The following is a 20910-nucleotide window of genomic DNA, read 5'->3' as shown; positions in this document are numbered from 1 at the left end:
AGTCAGGAATGCCCCAAAAAAATTCATGGACACTACAGTTGCAGTTTCAAAGATGCTTGTTTTCTGTATGTACCACATTTATGCCTGCAGTCCACATAATTCAGGATTTCTTTTTATTTTGTGTATGTAGGCATATGTTTAGGAATTATGCATGAGGCAGAAAAGGGTTAGCCTTGTTTATAAGAATTGGTAATAAATTATTTAATCTGAAACATGGCTCATTGGTAAATTCTACATTAAAACTGACTACAATTAAAAAACAAGTCACCAATTGTGTAGTTATTTATAATAAAGCATAATGAAAATCTCATGACATAGACAGCTTTTGTTAACATTAGGAACCCAATTTTTTTGCAATACTGTTAATATAGGCAAAGGATGAAGGTGGAAACTAGAATCTGCACAATTGTAGTATAGAGCAGCAGAAGCTTCTAGTTAGTACATTTAATAACACATTGTTCAGTACGTTATTTTAATCTGAAACATTCTGATTTCTATGTTAGGGGCCCGGAAGTGTTTTTTTATTTCTGGCTACGGCCCAGGCTTCCTGCCATCCAGGACCTCTATACCAGGCGGTGTCAGAGGAAGGCCCTAAAAATTGTCAAAGATTCCAGCCACCCTAGTTATAGATTGGGATGCTGCTGCTACTATCTGTTATTATCTAGCATAGTCACTTTATTAACTCTACCTACATGTACATATTACCTCAATTACCTCGACACCGGTGCCCCCGCACATTCAATCAAATGTATTTATAAAGCCCTTCTTACATCAGCTGATGTCACAAAGTGCTGTACAGAATCCCAGCCTAAAACCCCAAACAGCAAGCAATGCAGGTGTAGAAGCACGGTGGCTGGGAAAAACTCCCTAGAAAAGGCAGGAACCTAGGAAGAAACCTAGAGCGGAACCAGGCTATGAGGGTTGGCCAGTCCTCTTCTGGCTGTGCCGGGTAGAGATTATAACAGAACATGGCCAAGATGTTCAAATGTTCATAGATGACCAGCAGGGTCAAATAATAATAATCACAGTGGTTGTAGAGCCTGCAACAGGTCAGCAGTAAATGTCAGTTGGCCTTTCATAGCCGATCATTCACGGTATCTCTACCGCTCCTGATGTCTCTAGAGAGTTGAAAACAGCAGGTCTGGGACAGGTAGCACGTCCGGTGAACAGGTCAGGGTTCCATAGCCGCAGGCAGAACAGTTGAAACTGGAGCAGCAGCACGACCAGGTGGACTGGGGACAGTCAGGTGTCATTGATGGCTTATTTGTGTGTGTGTGTGTGTGTGTGTGTGTGTGTGTGTGTGTGTGTGTGTGTGTGTGAGTGAGTGAGTGAGTGAGTGAGTGAGTGAGTGAGTGAGTGAGTGAGTGAGTGAGTGAGTGAGTGAGTGAGTGAGTGAGTGAGTGAGTGAGTGAGTGAGTGAGTGAGTGAGTGAGTGAGAGAGAGAGAGAGAGAGAATATTTAAATTCACTGGATGATACAGTATTTACTATCATAAAACTAGACTGGTGATACAGAATTATTTATCATATAACTAGAATGATGATACAGTATTTATTATCATAAAACTAGACAGATGATACAGTGTTTATTATCATAAAACTAGACAGATGATACAGTGTTTATTATCATAAAACTAGACTGGTGATACAGTATATATTATCATACAACTAGAATAGTCCAGATTCTAAAACTACTTAATTAAAGAGACTACATTCTAAAGGAAGGGTCATAATTAGTCTCAAATCTTTCCTTATCTCCGCTCAAATCTTATCTCCAGAGAGAGAGAGAGAGAGAGAGAAAGAGAGAGAGAGAGAGAGAGAGAGAGAGAGAGAGAGAGAGAGAGAGAGAGAGAGAGAGAGAGAGAGAGAGAGAGAGAGAGAGAGAGAGAGAGAGAGAGAGAATATTTAAATTCACTGGATAGACAAGAGAAATACTCCAGATATAACAGACTGACCCTAGCCCCCCGACACATAAAATATTGAAGAATAAATACTGGAGGCTGAGACAGGAGGGGTCGGGAGACACTGTGGCCCCGTCTGACGATAGCCCAGGACAGGGCCAAACAGGCAGGATATAACCCCAGCCACTTTGCCAAAGCACAACCACCAACTTACCATCCTGAGACAAGACCGAGTATAGCCCACGAAGATCCCCCCACAGCACAACCCAAGGGGGGGCGCCAACCCGGACAGGAAAATCACGTCAGTGACTCAACCCACTCAAGTGACGCACCCTTCCTAGGGACGGCATGGAAGAGCACCAGTAAGCCAGTGACTCAGCCCCTGTAATAGGGTTTGAGGCAGAGAATCCCAGTGGAGAGAAGGGAACCGGCCAGGCAGAGACAGCAAGGGCGGTTCGTTGCTCCAGTGCTTATCCGTTCACCTTCACACTCCTGGGCTAGACTACACTCAATCATAGGACCTACTGAAGAGATGAGTCTTCAATAAAGTCTTAACGGTCGAGACCGAGTCTGCGTCACTCACATGGATAGGCAGACCATTCCAAAATAATTGAGCTCTATAGGAGAAAGCCCTGCCTCCAGCTGTTTACTTAGAAATTCTAGGGACAGTAAGGAGGCCTGCGTCTTGTGACCGTAGTGTACATGTAGGTATGTACGGCAGGACCAAATCGGAAAGATAGGTAGGAGCAAGCCCATGTAATGCTTTGTAGGTTAGCAGTAAAACCTTGAAATCAGCCTTAGCCTTAACAGGAAGCCAGTGTAGAGAGGCTAGCACTGGAGTAATATGATAAAATGTTTTGGTTATAGTCAAGATTCTAGCAGCCGTGTTTAACTGGCTGAAGTTTATTTAGTGCTTTATCCTGGTAACCGGAAAGTAAAGCATTGAAGTAGTCTAACCTAGAAGTGACAAAAGCATGGATACATTTTTCTGCATCATTTTTGGACAGAAAGTTTCTGATTTTTGCAATGTTACGTAGATGAAAAAAAGCTGTCCTTGAAACAGTCTTGATATGTTCGTCAAAAGAGAGATCAGGGTCCAGAGTAACGCCGAGGTCCTTCACAGTTTTATTTGAGAAGACTTTACAACCATCAAGATTAATTGTCAGATTCAACAGATTCTTGGGACCTAGAACAAGCATCTCTGTTTTGTCCGGGTTTAAAAGTAGAACGTTTGCAGCCATCCACTTCCTTATGTCTGAAACACAGGCTTCTAGCGAGGGCAATTTTGGGGCTTCACCGTGTTTCATTGAAATGTACAGCTGTGTGTCATCCGCATAGCAGTGAAAGTTAACATTATGTTTTCGAATGACATCCCCAAGAGGTAAAATATATAGTGAAAACAATAATGGTCCCAAAACGGAACCTTACCTTACTTAAATGTATCACGAGCCACTTTAAACAATGACACTTTATATAATGTTCTCATACCCTACATTACTCATCTCATATGTATATACTGTACGCTATACCATCTACTGCATCTTGCCATCTTGATGTAATGTATCACTAGCCACTTTAAAACAATGCCACTTCATATAATGTTTTCATACCCTACATTACTCATCTCATATGTATATACTGTACTCTATACCATCTACTGCATCTTGCCATCTTGATGTAATGTATCACTAGCCACTTTAAACAATGCCACTTAATAATGTTTACATATCTTACATTACTCATATCATATTTATGTACTGTATTTTATACCATCTGTTGCACCTTGCCTATGCCGCTTGGCCATCGTTCATCCTTATATTTATATGTACATATTCTCATTCACCCCTTTGAGATTTGTGTGTATTAGTTGTAGTTGTTGGGGAACTGTTAGATTACTTGTTAGATATTACTGCACTGTCGGAACCAGAAGCACAAGCATTTCGCTACACTCGCATTAACATCTGCTAACCATGTGTATGTGACAAATAAAATGTGATTTGATTTGAACATGCGTGCCAATTAAAGATCTTGACTAATCAGATGCAAGGCCCAATTAGGGTGTAATCCAGCCCAGGTGTGCAGCCTGGTTGGTTGTTAAAAGCTACCTCAGTTTCATCAATTGTAGCATAGCAGAGGCACGCTGTCCTCTAACCTACAGAGTCACATTAGTTGTTGGCATGGGAATCATGATGGCAAACACGCTCAGGTTATTGTTCAAGCAACTGGTTTGGTTTTTACTTGTGGAAAACTTCTTAATCTCTCCTGCTTTGTCATATACTTATAGCACTGACACATGGCAACAACTTCCAAGGCGAACACTGCAATTTGACAATCGTCCACGCTTTAAACAGCCTCCACTCCAACAAACAGTTTCAAGGCCAGTTCGAGTAGAAACTGTCGCTGTGACATGCCATTCAGACTACATGGAGATAGTCGTGAAGGCTGATCTGTTTAAACTCGGTAATCTCATCGATGTGGATGATCTGCGACTTGGAGTTGAACAGTACCAAGACCAAGACCACTGTAGGGCTACAGCGTCAGCAGCCGGTGATGAGTACAGAATATTTGCAGCACTTTCGGACTGTGGAACCAAGTACCTGGTAATATATTTATATATTTGTTTTCAGTAGTTGACTTCTTGAAACAACCTTCTCTTAAATGCTGCTTTGTGACTCCACAGATGAACGAAGACTCATTGATCTACACAAACCTCCTCAGATATACACCCAGAACCACACCAGATGCCGTTATTCGAATGGCTGGTGCTGTAATCCCAATTGAGTGTCATTATGAAAGGTGAGTTTAGGCTATACTGTTGTATGACGATCATAGGAATCCTGCGTTGACCTATTGGTGTATTTACTGGTCTGTACTTTCTGTTTCAGGAAGTACAGTTTGGACAGCTCTCCTCTCCAGCCGACCTGGATCCCTTTCACCGCCACAGTGCCTGCTGAAGACACCCTTCAGTTCTCATTGAAGCTTATGACAAGTGGGTATATAAATCCTGGGCTGCATTTTGCAGGGTACAATTTTGTTGAACATTCAGATAGTCAATCACAAGGATACAATGGCGCTCTCCCAGAAGCTTGGTAAAACCTGTGAATTGAATGTTCAGATATCAAATTTATTTATATAGCCCTTACATTAGCTGATATATGAAAGTGCTGTACAGAAACCCAGCCTAAAACCCCGAACGGCAAGCATTGCAGGTGTAGAAGTACGGTGGCTAGGAAAAACTCCCTAGAAAGGCCAAAACCTAGAGAGCAACCAGGCTATGGGGGGTGGCCAGTCCTCTTCTGGCTGTGCCGGGTGGAGATTATAACAGAACATGGCCAAGATGTTCAAATGTTCATGCATGGTCAAATAATAATCACAGCAGTTGTCGAGGGTGCAACAGGTCAGCACCTCAGGACTAAATGTCAGTTCGCTTTTCATAGCTGATTGAGAGTTTCTCTACCGCTCCTGCTGTGCTGACTCTCTGCTGAGTTGAAAACAGCTGGTCTGGGACAGGAAGCACATCCGGTGAACAGGTCAGGGTTCCATAGCCGCAGGCAGATATAAATGTACTATGTAGCACAAATGCCCCTCTGACATGCAAAATACGGAATCACATCAGACAACTGTTATTGGGGACACTTGTATCTACAACGTTATACAGTTTGCCTACTAAAACATGGCCCTGTTAACAAACCCCTCATTTTAATCCATTATTTGATGCTCACTAGTTGAGCGACTCGGTAGTTTTAATAGCGACTCGCGTTCGTAACTTTAAAACGCATCGCTTGCAGTACGGTTTTTCATATCAGCGATACATTTTCAAAAAAGATAAATTACTACACGGACATGGTTCCATGTGACAGTGCTTGTTAACATACAAGACAGAGGCGTACCTGTGCTAATTAGTTATCTGTCTTCAAACACCTGTGTATAAACGGAAGATTGACGCCACAAACGTGTTGTCACTGAAATACTGTCGGCTACAACTAAATGGGGTAGAGTAAGTGTTGCGCTTGTGAAGTGATATGAGAGGGCTTTGTTTCTTGAACTACACTGCAATAGATGTTTTAGCTGCCAGGGCCAATTCACATCTAAACAGATGGTCCTTGGACTATAAGGAGTATTGTTGGGCTCCATTAGTTCATTATTGGATATCCTGTCTTTACTGCCATTTCCTTTCCAGGTGACTGGCTCTATGAGCGGGTTTCTGGAGTCTACTTCCTGGGTGATCCCATCAACATTGAGGCGTCTGTCGGGGTTGCTCACCACACCAGGCTCAGGGTCTTTGTTAGCAGCTGCGTGGCCACACTGGACCCTGATAGCAACTCTGTCCCCAGATATGTCTTCATTGAGAGTGATGGGTAAGCAGGGGGGGAAATGGCTTAGAACGACTATTCTCCGGCTGGCCCGTAGAGAACGATAGAATATGCCGTTTGAGGGCTTCCACCATTTTTAAAGTAGTCAACCGGTGCTTGGTGGCTTCTTTGAGACTTCTTAATTGGTTACTAAGGACGATGCCCCAATATGTATTTTAATATTATCTCCCTCCAGGTGCTTGACGGATTCCCAGCTGCCTGGTTCCCGCTCTGGTTTCATGCGTAGAACCCAGGACAACAAGCTCGGGTTCCACATTGATGCCTTTAGGTTCTACCAGGAGGACAGGGCAGAGGTGAGGGTGGTATTTTTAAAAAGAACAGATGTTGTAGAGGCCATTATGGGTACTGTAGTTAAATGGTTCTACATTAACATTTACAGACATTATGTAGGCTACTGTGATTCTGCATCTTTGTTTTGCTTATCCTGTTTTTTTACAGCTGTACATCACCTGCCACCTTATGGCAGTCCCTGTCATGAACCATGCAGAGCCTAGCAACAAGGCATGCTCCTTCATTGATGGCAGGTGGGATAAGTCACATTTCCTTAGCTACTGTTACTGGGCTGTGACCTATTCACTGGAATAACCATATATTTTTTAAAGTGGTGTGTTCTTGGTCCATGAGTAGATCTTTCATACATTTCAGATGGAGGTCTGCTGATGAGAATGATTTGCTATGTGGGCGTTGTACAAGCCTGAGTAGACAGAAGGGGGTTGATCACGCTCCAGCACAACGTCCCCTCAGTCCAAGACTAGGTGGTAGCCAACTTGAACCTCATGTCTACCGCAACAAAGCCCCAGCCTCTGGTGACAATTGGAGTATTGGGATGAAAGCCAAGAAAGGTGTATTTGACATCTTAATCCCTCTATTCCATCACCAACTTCTCAAAACACATTGCAGGGTCAGGACCTTCTCCAATATGGTTGAGATGGAAATTGAGCGAAGACTAATTGAGTGTTTTGACTGCAAATGTGTGTGCCTGCATGTGTTTAATTAATGTGTTGTCCTTTTAGTATGGGACCAGGATACTACTTTGGGCCCCGTGATGGTCCTCCCAAGTAAACAGAAGAGTACACCTGTATCTCCACGGATGAGTGGAGGTATCGATATACCTGGCTTCCCTGCCTCAACAGGGGACAGGAAGCCCGTATCACCTGGCAGTCGTTGGCGTGGCATGGACTACAAGAGAGGTAATTTGACTGACATGGTGTAATCTTATTCCTTATGTAGTGCACTACCTTTGATCAGGTTGTCTTGATAACCCAACCCTAGGCAACAGCAGTGACTCGGGGTCTGTTTTCAATGACTGACTCGTTTGGCAACTTCTCCCAACAAATCACGAGGCAGACATAGCAGAACGTCATGATTTGAAACCAAATTTTGTAGGGAATACCTTTGCAGTGGTTTTAGTGTAGGTAGTTGAGGCAAACTAGCCACTGGCATAATGCGCTCATTAAAAATAACTGATTTTGCTAGCTATTTTGTATGTATTCAAGCGGATAAGGTAGTGACATTGGCATAGAGCAACTAAGTCTGCCTAACTCACATTCTAGTACGTACAGAAGTGTAAATCCAGTTTATATAATGTGTGGGAGGCAACCAGGATGTCTAGACTATTGCCCAGACCATGATGCACTAGTTATAAGTAGTGTACTCTATAGGTCATTGGGTGCCGCTTCAGACACCTGTCTTTTCCTATCCCTATAGGCTAGCAAATCTGCCAACACTGGCTGTGTTAATCTGTTACATTTAATTCCAGGACCTTATTTCGCCCAATCCCGAAATGCGGTTTCTCCCTTAGGTCCGAGGGTCGGACCCAACAACAAGCACGGTCTTGTTAGCTCTGCAACATATGATGGCTTCATCAGGCGGAAAGAACTAAACGCCCAAAGAGGTAATGACAGTACGTTACTGTTTTGCATGTATGATAATGGCATGTAGGCTCTGTGCTAAATAGTCTGTTCTCAGAGCTGGAGGCCACCCCAGACCCTGAGTTGATTCCTACACCTGAGCCCATTGGAGACCTTGAGGTTACCACAGAGAAAGAGGGTCTGACTGAGGATCAGTATGAGATTGGAACCTATTGAAAGGGTATGTATGGGATGATGGTACTGCTATTTTAGCGGGATAAACCTGCACATGGCAATTGCCAGAATCCCTTTTAAATAATTGCCTCTGACTTCAGAGCTTTTGATGTGGTTTCATAAAGAAGGGATATGTTCCCAGTCCACTATCCAATTTCTAGAATTGGAAGGCGCTGTTGTCGTGGTGGCCCATAAGACTTGCTCCAAGCAGCAGCACACTCCAACTCACCGAGGTTGATGCCGGTCCTGATGTCCCAGCACAAGAGGATGACCCTACAACAAAGTGACATAAGCACCACATCTGCTCCTGGCGAACTCAACCAGTGAAGGGACTACCACAACACAGATGATATCTCAAGAGATGCCTGTTAATCTCTTTGAAAAATAAATGATATAATGCTACTTCGACTGACTTTCTGTCTTCACCATTATGCACTACATGCTAGAGTAATCTGAAATATTCCCTTCATTTGTTAAAAAAGTGAGTGCCTGTTGCTGCCAACGGACAATTCCTAGCTTAGTCTTTGGTCTGTATTGGTGTTTGCGTAGCCAGACATCACATCCTGGCTTAATGTGACTCTGTCCCAAGGTTCCTGATTGAGCATGTAAGCTATTGGGCTTGCAATGTAAACTCTGGCTATAAAGGGTCTGAGGAATGGGTGGACTGCACAGGAGGTTGGTGGCCCCTTAATTGGGGAGACCGGGCTTGTGGTAACTGCAGTGGAATGGTATCAAACCCATGGTTTCCAAGTGTTTGCCATTCGTGCCGTTCTTCCCTCAACCTCCACTGGTGGACTGGAACCAATTTGTATAAACATGGCTGTCTGTCTCTCTTACATTTGCAACATTGTTTCAATATTGAAATTCCATCTCCAGATGTGCATAGAAATAAACATGTTGGGAGTCGGGATGAGACAGACAAGAAGGCAACTTTTCTCAGCCAGTTGAAATCATGAATCATGCATTACCTCATTGTTATGGATCTTTCCAAATAAATGTCACTAGAAAACAGCTTAAGCAAATGCAGCTACTTTTGTTCAGGCTGCACTGTTTGATGTGACTGTAAATTCGCCGTAGTTGGCTAACTGGCAAGGGATAAATGTTGTGAACATTTTGAGCGAACAGCTGAGTCACATCCATAAAGACTTAATGACTGGGTCACGTCTCTGGCTACAAAACCGATAAAACGAATGACCATCCGGCTTGGGTACCAACCCTAGATTTCTGTTGGGACTATCTTGTGGAAGGATGAAATAGTATGAATACATTCATCAAAATAACATTTTTAATTAAAATATGTAAATCATTATTTGAATATGTTGGTAACCCATTGAATAAAAGTGATAGGGATATATTGCCAATATATCCTCAACACCGGCTTCAAGGGCATTATCACTTAATTATACAACGGATGGTTCTAATCCTGAATACTGATTGGTTAAAACCTGTGTCTATTCCACAAGTTACCAACGGCTAAATCTATGACGTTAAAATGCCTATTTACTCTGTTCCATCTGACTGTGCAATCCACTGTCTCATCAGGCAATTAACAAACTTCTTCTCCACTATAAAAAGCATCTAGACATTTCACATTTCTTTTGGACTTCTTGGGCTGAACAACACCTAAGCCAATATATCCTTCAAACACCAGTTTCTCAGGCATTATCACTTAATTGTGTCCCCTCTATCAGAATCCCATTGGAATCCTATTGGACTACTTTTTTCCTATTGGGGATCAAAACTAATCCTATTGGACGCCATATGATTCTTGCAATCCTATAGGATTTTGTATCACCTCTATCAGAATCCAATTGGACTACTTTTTTCCCGATTGGAAATCCAAAGTAACCTGATTGGATTTTTTTATTTATTTTTATTTCACATTTATTTAACCAGGTAGGCCAGTTGAGAACAAGTTCTCATTTACAACTGCGACCTGGCAAAGATAAAGCAAAGCAGTGCGACAAAAAACAACAACACAAAGTTACACGTGGGATGAACAAAAGTACAGTCAATAACACAATAGAAAAATATATATACAGTGTGTGCAAATGGAGTAAGGAGGTAAGGCAATAAATTGGCCATAGTAGCAAAGTAATTACAATTTAGCAAATTAACACTGGAGTGATTGATGTCAAATCAAATCAGTGCAGATGATGTGCAAGTAGAAATACTGGTGTTCAAAAGAGCAAAAAAAGTAAATAAAAACAATATGGGGATGAGGTAGGTAGTTGGATGGGCTATTTACAGACGGGCTGTGTACAGCTGCAGCGATCTGTAAGCTGCTCAGATAGCTGATGCTTAAAGTTAGTGAGGGAGCTATAAGTCTCCAACTTCAGAGATTTTTGCAATCCTATAGGTAGGATTTTGTCAACCCAATCAGAATCCTATTATAACTTTTTTTCATTGAACCCATTAAATTATAATTTGTTGTCATTAGTTCCAGTACAATACAACATGAATTACAAAACAGTTCTACATTCATTTCAGTTTTAGTCACATGTAAGAAAGCCTGTCACTTTAAGAGTGACTGATGACGTCACATCTAGCAGGAACTCGCAGTGTTTGCCCTGTGTGCTGGAGGTGGCGTGGGAGGCGGTGAAAAAGATTACCTTTGCCCAACTTTTATGCAAATCACCAGCGGCGATTGCTGGGCGATGACTAATGGTATCGAGTGGTTTCCATGACGAATTTGACACTATGCGACCCAAGGCTGGATACTTTCTTCAGCCAAGATGGCTGACAAAAATACTATGATGGAAGCAAATGTATGTGATTATTTAAAACATTTATTTTTTAAATGTCAGTGATTATAATAAATTAGCAAAAATAAATTAAAAAACGTTTTTTGCTTTGTCATTATGAGGTATTGTGTAGATTGATGAGGAATAAAAAAAAACAATTTAATCAATATTAGATTAATCCTGTAAACTAACAAAATGTGGAGGGCACCCTTTGCCTTGATGACAGCTTTGCACACTTTTGGCATTCTCTCAACCAGATTCACCTGGAATGCTTTTCCGGCTGTCTTGAAGGAGTTCCCACATATGCTGAGCACTTGTTGGCTGCTTTTCCTTCACTCTGCATTCCAACTCATCCCAAACCATCTCAATTGAGTTGATGTCAAGTGATTGTGGAGGCCAGGTCATCTGATGCAGCACTCCATCACTCTCCTTCTTGGTCAAATAGCCCTTACACAGCCTGGAGGTGTGTTGGTTCATTATCCTGTTGAAAAACAAATGTTAGTTCCACTAAACACAAACCAGATGGGATGGCGTATCGCTGCAGAATGCTGTGGTAGCCATGCTGGTTAAGTGTGCCTTGAATTCTAAATAAATCACTGACAGTGTCACCTGCAAAACACCCCCACACATCACACCTCCTCCTCCATGCTTCACGGTGGGAACCACACATGCGGAGATCATCCGTTCACCTACTCTGCATCTCTAAAAGACATGGCGGTTGGAACCAAAAATCTCAAATTTGCAGATTTCCACCGTTCTAATGTCCATTGCTCATGTTTCTTGGCCCAAGCAAGTCTCTTCTTATTATTGGTGTCATGTAGTAGTGGTTAATTTGCAGCAATTCGACCATGAAGGCCTGATTCACACAGTCTCCTCTAAAAAGTTGATGTTGATGTGTCTGTTACTTGAACTCTAAAGCATTTATTTGGGCTGCAATTTCTGAGGCTGGTAACTCTAATGAACTTATCCTCTGCAGCAAAGGTAACTCTGGGTCTTCCTTTCCTGTGGCAGTCCTCATGAGAGCCAGTTTCATCATAGCGATTGATGGTTTTTGCGACTGCACTTTAAATTTTCTGGATTGACTGACCTTCATGTCTTAAAGCAATGATGGACTGTCATTTCTCTTTGCTTATTTGAGCGGTTCTTGCCATAAATGGACTTGGTCTTTTACCAAATAGGGCTATCTTCTGTGTACCACCCCTACCTTTTCACAACCCATCTGATTGCTCAAAAGCATTAAGAAGGAAAGAAATTCCCCAAATTAACTTTTAACAAGGCATACTTGTTCATTTTAATGCATTCCAGATGACTACCTCATGAAGCTGGTTGAGAGAATGCCAAGAGTGTGCAAAGCTGTCAGGCAAAGGGTGGCTACTTTGAAGAATCGGAAATATAAAATGTATTTTGATTTGTTTAACACTTTTTTGGTTACTACATGATTCCATATGTGTTATTTCATAGTTTATGTTTTCACTATTATTCTACAGTGTAGAAAATAGTAAAAATAAAGAAAAACCCTTGAATGAGTAGATGTGTCCAAACTTTTGACTGGTACTGTATTTTTTTAAACCTGTTTTTGCTTTGTCATTATGGGGTATTGTGTATAGATTAGGGGGGGAAACAATGTAATCCTTTTTGGAATAAGGCTGTAACGTAATAAAATGTGGAAAAAGTGAAGAGGTCTGAATACTTTCCGAATGCACTGTATCATCAGCATGCGTCAGTTGGCTGAGATTGCAACATGTATACAGTTGTATACCAATTATTGAAAGGTGGAATCTCCTGAGGACTTAACAGTTGACAAGAAGTACCATCCTGTCCTGGGAAAACTTGAGGGCCAAACAAGTCAGTACCCACTAACCTAATAACAGCAGGACCTGGGGGTTAAGGAGGGCCAGACATCCCCTCAGAAAAGTAAGTAGCCTTTCACAAGCTTGGCATCTCCTTAATGCTGTGCCGTGCAGACACACATTTGCTTCCATTTTTACACAGTCTTTGCTAAACTCAGATGGGGATCGAACATCCAACCTTCCAATCAAAGGGCGGACACTAACCATGACCATTGACAGCCCCTACCCCTATAAAAAAAAAATCAATAGGACAAATGTATTATTTTGTCCCATTCGACCCCTTGCCTTTCCACTGCATATTGTCAGTGTGCTGCTATAACTCAAAACTACGGTTTTAAGTTCAACTGTGATTTTACCTTCAAACAACTTGTTTGAGGGCAATCGCTTAGCGAAACTGTCTTAATTCATTCTGAGTTGTAAACATTTGTGGTGGCCAGACACAATGTTTTATACTGAACAAAAATATAAAACGCAACATGCAACAATTTCGATGATATCACTGAGTTACAGTTCATTTAAGGAAATCAGTCGATTTAAATAAACTCATTAGGCCCTAGTCTATGGATTTCACATCACTGGGCAGGCAGCCATGGGTGGGTCTGGGAGGGCATAGGCACACCCACTTGGGAGCCAGGCCCAGCCAATCAGAATCAGTTTTTCCCCACAAAAGGGCTTTATTACAAACAGAAATACTCCTCAGTTTCATCAGCTTCCGGGTGGCTGGTCTCAGACGATCCCACCGGTGAAGAAGCCAGATGTGGAGGTCCTGGGCTGGCGTGGTTACACATGGTCTGCGGTTCTGAGGCCGTTTAGATGAACTGCCAAATTCTCTAAAACGACAGAGGCGGTTTATGGTAGTGAAATGAACATTAAATTATCTGGCAACAGCTCTGGTGGACATTCCTGCAGTCAGCATTCCAATTGCACGCTCCCTCAAAACTTGAGACATCATTGGCATGTGTTGTGGCAAAACTTCACATTTTAGAGTGGCCTTTTATTGTCCAGAGCACACGTGTAATGATCATGCCTTTTAATCTGTTTTTTGATATGCCCACCTTTCAGGTTATCTTGGCAAAGGAGAAATGCTCACTAACAGGGATATAAACATATTTGTGGCAAAAAAAAAATGTAAATATGGTTTTAGCGCAACATTTCCGGGCTCTTTTATTTCAGCTCATGAAACATGGGACCAACACTTTACATGTTGCGCTTATAGTTGTGTTCATTATATATTTACAGGATGCATGACACAACCATTTGCGTACACTGAGTCAAAACCATATTTTCAGTTTGCATTCGGTAGACTGGGACAGCAGGTTAGATAACTGGGACACAGTGGCGGTTCTAGCTTGTATCAAGTTTGCGGATGACACTACAGTGGTAGGCTTGATTACCAACAATGACGAGACGGCCTACAGGGAGGAGGTGAGGGCCCTCGGAGTGTGGTGTCAGGAAAATAACCTCACACTCAACGTCAACAAAACAAAGGAGATGATTGTGGACTTCAGGAAACAGCAGAGGGAGCACCCCCCTATCCACATCGACGGGTCAGTAGTGGAGAAGGTGGAAAGTTTTAAGTTCCTCGGTGTACACATCACGGACAAACTGAATTGGTCCACCCACACAGACAGCGTTGTGAAGAAGGCGCAGCAGCGCCTCTTCAACCTCAGGAGGCTGAAGAAATTCGGCTTGTCACCAAAAGCACTCACAAACTTCTACAGATGCACAATCGAGAGCATCCTGTCGGGCTGTATCACCGCCTAGTACGGCAACTGCTCCGCCCACAACCGTAAGGCTCTCCAGAGGGTAGTGAGGTCTGCACAACGCATCACCGGGGGCAAACTACCTGCCCTCCAGGACACCTACACCACCCGATGTCACAGGAAGGCCATAAAGATCATCAAGGACAACAACCACCCAAGCCACTGCTTGTTCACCCCGCTATCATCCAGAAGGCGAGGTCAGTACAGGTGCATCAAAGCAGGGACCGAGAGACTGAAAAACAGCTTCTATCTCAAGGCCATCAGACTGTTAAACAGCCACCACTAACATTTAGCGGCCGCTGCCAACATACTGACTCAACTCCAGCCACTTTAATAATGGGAATTGATGGAAATTATGTAAAAATGTACCACTAGCCACTTTAAACAATGCCACTTAATATAATGTTTACATACCCTACATTACTCATCTCATATGTATATGTATATACTGTACTCTATATCATCTACTGCATCTTGCCATCTCTATGTAATACATGTATCACTAGCCACTTTAAACTATGCCACTTTATGTTTACATACCCTACATTACTCATCTCATATGTATATACTGTACTCTATACCATCTACTGCATCTTGCCTATGCCGTTCTGTACCATCACTCATTCATATATCTTTATGTACATATTCTTTATCCCTTTACACTTGTGTGTATAAGGTAGTAGTTGTGGAATTGTTAGGTTAGATTACTTGTTGGTTATTACTGCATTGTCGGAACTAGAAGCACAAGCATTTCGCTACACTCGCATTAACATCTGCTAATCATGTGTATGTGACAAATAAAATTTGATTTGATTTGATTTTGATTTTGATTTGGTATGGCTCACTGGGCGAACCGCCCCTTCAGCGCCCCCCCCCCCCCCCCCCCCCCCCCTCCCCTCCTCGCCCCCCCAAAAAAGAAAGCACCATTCTGCACTAACTCATTTTTATTAAAACATTTGGAACAACACAAATAAATAATCATAATATTTAAAACTATATATATATATATATATATAAATATAAAATATATACAAAAATAAGACTCAACTATCAAAAATAAGTAACAAAGACAAATAGAAACAAATAGTAGATAAATACAAATAAAAAAGGAATCGAATTATTACACTATTACTCTATTGCTAACAAAAAACACAACAAAAAAAACGAAATTGCACAAATCCTTTATCACACAAATACACAAACAGAATAACACACTTATAAAGAAGAGAACCTGATTATTACACTATTGCACTTCAAACAAGAAACACACAAACTAAATTGCACAACTGCCATCTAAACCCTGACCTTTCTTGCCTTCCTTGATGCAAAGTCATCAATTACATCATCATAAGAAATCATAAGGTTGACAGCACTCCAAACTTCTCTCCCACATTTTCCAATGTGGAAAATCTTTCCTGAAGGGCTGAGGTTGCAGCATCAACAACGACATTGATAAATGTCACCTCCAGCTTCTTCAGGGCATCACTCAAAGGCTCATCAAATGATTCATATGAAAAGTGCCGCTTTGTGGACCTCAGCCTTTTTTGTTGTAGAACGGCCTCTACATTCATACCCTGGCAAATATCCTTGGCTGACGTTGCCTGTTGCCCTGTAGCTGCTGAGACCTCTCTCTGTCTTTCTGAGAAGACTGACTGCAACATCCACATGCATACTGGGAGACTGCATCAGCTTGCTCACATGTTGGATCTGGCTCCAGATGTCATACCACACCACTGTACAGATGCTGAAGCGGTATGATCCCACCTCCTCTGATAAGGACTGGGCCTCAATCTTTATCACAGGGTCTTTGGTTTGATCCCTCACCTCAATCAGTGCCTCTCTCATCGCTGCTGCCTGATACCTCAGTGGCTCGACACTCTTAACTTTACTCTCCCACCTTATATTTATGTCTGTCCACATATTCAAAGTGATGTTCACATGTTTCCTCAGGATGGCCCATCGTTGTGTGGAGGCTGAGAACAAGGTGTACAGTTTGTGTATGATGCCAAAGTAACCTGTGGCATCAACAGAACTTTTAGCAGCATCAGCCACAACCAGGTTCAATGTGTGAGCCCCACATGGCACAAATAGAGCTCTTGGATTCATTTCCAGGAGTCTGGCTTGGACACTAATGTTGGCCCCATTATCATAAGACTATCCTCTGCAGTACTCAAAAAGGAATTTTTAGCTCCTCTAGTCTTGAGAATCAGGGATGCCAAATGTTGGCCCGTGGAATCCTCTGCCTCCAAAAACCCCATAAAAATGTTTCTTTATGTGGGGCTCCTCCTTCAGTGACACAATGCTAATCACATCTGACAACTGTTCAGTGTGGGTGACATCTGAGGTGCAATCTAGAATGATAGAGAATAATTTTGGCAGCTTGATGTCACTCAGCATTATTGAAACGACCTTGCTGCTCAACAAATCAATGAGTTCATTCTGTATTTGGTGGCCAAGGTAGCTGGTGGTGTGACTCGAGGTCCCTTTTTTGACACGTTTAAGGTGCTCTTTCATGAGTGGATCAAATTGTGCCATCAGTGCAACCTCTGAGGAAATTTCCATTTGATGGAGAGTACAGTGTTTCTGTGTGTTCCCTTAGTGCCAGATTTCTAATTGCCAGACTGCACAATAGCAGTGAGACGTGTCAACCCCTCTCTCCATCTTATTCTCTCAGCCTCCATAAGTACCATCCCATGCTGATCAATTGTTTCCCCTATTTTGATTCTCATTGCCAGTTCTTTCCATGTTTTCATGCAGTTTTGGTATTCTGGACTGCTGTCGTGTGAAGTCAGCAAAGAACTTGCATGTTTCCAGTCTGTCAGTCCTGAGTTTGCTAAATAAATGTTCTTCGTAGAAAAGAGTTTGCAGCAGAAGCAGAAGAGGCTGTTTCTTTCAGAATACACCAACCAACTTCTAGGGATTTTTTCACCACTCACCAAGGTCTTCCTGAAATACTGGTGGTGGCAACTTCTTCCATCACTCTCATTCCTTGAGAAAACAAAGTTAGGTGGTACCTCACTTGGTCCTCTGCAAACTAGTTGGGTCCGAATTCTGTCAGTCAGAACTGAAGGCCAGTCAGCAGGGTCTGTAGACAGTGGTTCATCCTCAGCAGCAGGATTTAGTGGGATGCCGCTACAGGCGTTTCTAATAGAGAGCACATGGGCATTAGTTTACACATGTTATTCACAGCATTTATAGTGGGGGATCATCCCACATACATACCCATTAATAATACAATCTAAATTGTTACCGACAATATGGAAACTTAAAACTTTGCAAAGGGGAAATTATTTATTTTGTTTATGTTATGCAGGGATGCACACAAACACGTGCATTTACCCACCCACACACACACACACACACACACACAAAGAATCCTGCTGAGGAAAAGTTGGACAGAAAACGGAATATTGTCGCCCTATGTGTAATAGCATAGCAAGCAACATAGCAACATAGGCTAACAAACATAAGTGTTATTCCTCCCTATTTCATTACATGCATAATATTATACTCATAAAGAGCTGACATAGCTGCATACCTTTATCTTTTGTGCGTTTCTCCTCTTCTTCTTTCCTTATCCATGTGTGTTGATTTGGCACTCGAGCATCAATACATTATCCATCCCCCAACACTGTCAACCAAGACTAAACCAATTCACCTTGGTGGTGTGCAGACTGGTTTTATATTATTCTTAACGATTTCACACAAACCAGAAAATATGCAACAATATGTCTGTGAAACTATATATTCACAGTATTATGAATGAATTGTGGTTTATTTGGTAGCATTTTGTAGTGGGACTGATTTTACTAATTGCATTAGTGCTGTACAAAGTTAGAGGTGCGCTATTTGATAGATTCCCCCGCTCCCCCTACCTCGGGCTTCCAGTGGGGAGATCTTAGGTCACACAGTGACATGATATCATTGACATGACGTGCAAATGAGCGATAGAAAACCGATCGCGCAAATGTCACCATTCAGAATTTATTTGTGCGGGCGCCCCATGTCGCCCCCGGCAAAGTGTCGCCCTGGGTGGCTGCCCATGTCACCTATACCTAAATTCACCACTATGGTCTTAATTGTACCCCAATGACAATTAGATTGAAAAAAATAGTGTGATTAGGAAACATCTGAGGATTTCAGAAATGTATCATGTGTTGGGTTAATGTTGGATAGATGTCTCAAGAGGTTACAGAAGATGGAAATGTGTCCCACTCTTTCTGATTTCACTCAAATAACAGTACAAATAGCATTACTAATAACAGTACTACAAGAATAATTTTACAGTATATAGTACCACAAAAATCAGAGCCTCCAGCTGCTACCGGATTGGCTGTTGATTCCTATCACGACCTAGTCTGATTGCTAGTTTGCTGGCACCCACATGAGGGCGAAGCAAGCTGTAACGCTCATCGTCGGAAGGAGTGGACCAAAGCGCAGCGTGGAAAGTGTTCATGATTATTTATTTATCCAAAAAAACTTGAACAAAGTAACAAAACGAAAGCGAACAGTTCTGTCAGGTAACAGAGACTAAACAGAAAATAACTACCCACAAAACACAGGTGGGAAAAAGGCTGCCTAAGTATGATTCCCAATCAGAGACAACAATAGACAGCTGCCTCTGATTGGGAACCACACTCGGCCAAAAACAAAGAAATAGAAAACATAGAAATAAAGAAACTAGAATGCCCACCCTAGTCACACCCTGGCCTAACCAAAATAGAGAATAAAGCCTCTCTATGGCCAGGGCGTGACACAAGCAAAGTTATCATGTTATGTGGAAATCCCCAATCAGACTTTCTACAGTTTACTGAAGCAAAAGGTATAATCATTAGTCCACACAGTTATACAACGGAACATTTTATAACTTAAACGAGAGTTTCTATTGGACATATTCATTAAGGTTCCCTCCCCGTTTTGTTCCGTTTGCTTTTGTTTAAGAAACAGAACTGGCGTAATGAATACTTCCCTGATCCACACTACCCAAGAAAACATGACAGTGCACCATTTCACCAGTAGATGACACCCACTTCACATCTAGAAATGGTGACATGAGATCGAGGCCCTACTTTCAGTGATCAATGCCTGGCCACTGGTCTCCAGGGTTTAAGGATGGCACAGTAAAGGGCCAAACAATGCATTACATAACAAACGTTTTGTTGGGTGAATGGTTTATTATAAAGATTTGTCTGAAAGCAGAATTGTCTGAGTTGCCCACAAAACAGAAGCTGCATAGTTTCATTTCCCAAATGCTTCCTACAACCATTTTTCACCTGCGAGACAAGATAGACCAACCATGTTTCAAGTTTTATTAGTGGTACGTACGGGATACACATGGTATACATCGTCCAATTAAATGCTTACTTGCAGGTCCTTCTCAACAATTCAACAATAATAAGAAATAACAAAAGATAAGAATATGAACATAAAGTAAATGGCTGTAGAATAGAATAACCATTTTAGCATAAGTATAATACAGGAAGGCACAATTTATAGTCTAATATTTACACGTGTATTGGAGAAGGGGGGGTTGTGGTCACGTGTATAAATTGAGCAGTATAATTAGTCTGGTAGTAGCAGTTGTGACGTGTGTGTAGCATGAATATACAGTATTTGTGTGTGAGTGTAAGTCTGTGGGTGTGTGTGTGTGTGCATGAGTGAGTACATGTATGATATGGTGCAGAGAATCAGAGCAGGGGGTCAGTCCAGTTCAATTGTTCAGCAGTTTTGTAGATATAAACTGTCTCTGAGCCTGTTGGTATCAGCCCTCATGCTCCAATACCATCTGCCCGACGGTAAGGGAGAGAAGAGCTCATGGCTGGGATGTGTGGGGTCCGTGATGATGCTGCTCGCCTTCCTCAGACATAGTTTCGAGTAGATATCCTGTATGTGTGGGAGCACGCCTTGCGGTCGTGGATGGAGCAATTCCCGTACCAGGCCGTGATGCAACCCGTCAGGGCGCTCTCGATGATGTTGTATTTGGAGAGGACCTAGTCGCATTAGAAGGGGTGGGAGATGAGGAAATGTTGGACGGGCAAGAAGGCATGGCTGAGTCAATTAGGAATCCTGACTTAATGAAGTGGTGATTAAAGAGCTCAGCCATGTGCTTCTTGTCAGTAACAACCACACCATCAGCATTAAGGGACGTGGGCAGCTGTGAGGAGGAGGGTTTATTCTCCAGGTCTTTAACCGTTTT

General features: G+C 42.2%; 1 protein-coding gene across 1 annotated transcript; it reads left to right on the top strand.

Annotated features, from left to right (window-relative positions):
* The first annotated feature begins 147 nt into the window (after positions 1 to 147).
* LOC120026849 (zona pellucida sperm-binding protein 3-like) lies at positions 148 to 8360 on the top strand. The gene is made up of 10 exons (XM_038971559.1): positions 148 to 166; positions 4271 to 4500; positions 4581 to 4696; positions 4786 to 4889; positions 6081 to 6258; positions 6449 to 6566; positions 6712 to 6797; positions 6919 to 7079; positions 7287 to 7463; positions 8242 to 8360. The coding sequence occupies exons 1-10, from the start codon at positions 148 to 150 to the stop codon at positions 8358 to 8360; spliced, it is 1308 nt and encodes a 435-aa protein (XP_038827487.1).
* Positions 8361 to 20910: the final 12550 nt, after the last annotated feature.

Source organism: Salvelinus namaycush, chromosome 32, assembly GCF_016432855.1.
Source record: "Salvelinus namaycush isolate Seneca chromosome 32, SaNama_1.0, whole genome shotgun sequence".
In the NCBI taxonomy this organism is placed as follows: Eukaryota; Metazoa; Chordata; class Actinopteri; order Salmoniformes; family Salmonidae; genus Salvelinus; species Salvelinus namaycush.
The sequence above is the reverse complement of the archived record's forward strand: the minus strand, read 5'-3'. Positions and strand labels throughout refer to the sequence as shown.

Excerpts from the sequence above, each read along its gene's own strand:
- LOC120026849 (XM_038971559.1), top strand. Across the intron at positions 4,890-6,080 it reads CTCATTGAAGCTTATGACAA|GTGACTGGCTCTATGAGCGG; the intron begins GTGGGTATATAA and ends TTTCCTTTCCAG. Across the intron at positions 6,567-6,711 it reads ACCAGGAGGACAGGGCAGAG|CTGTACATCACCTGCCACCT; the intron begins GTGAGGGTGGTA and ends GTTTTTTTACAG.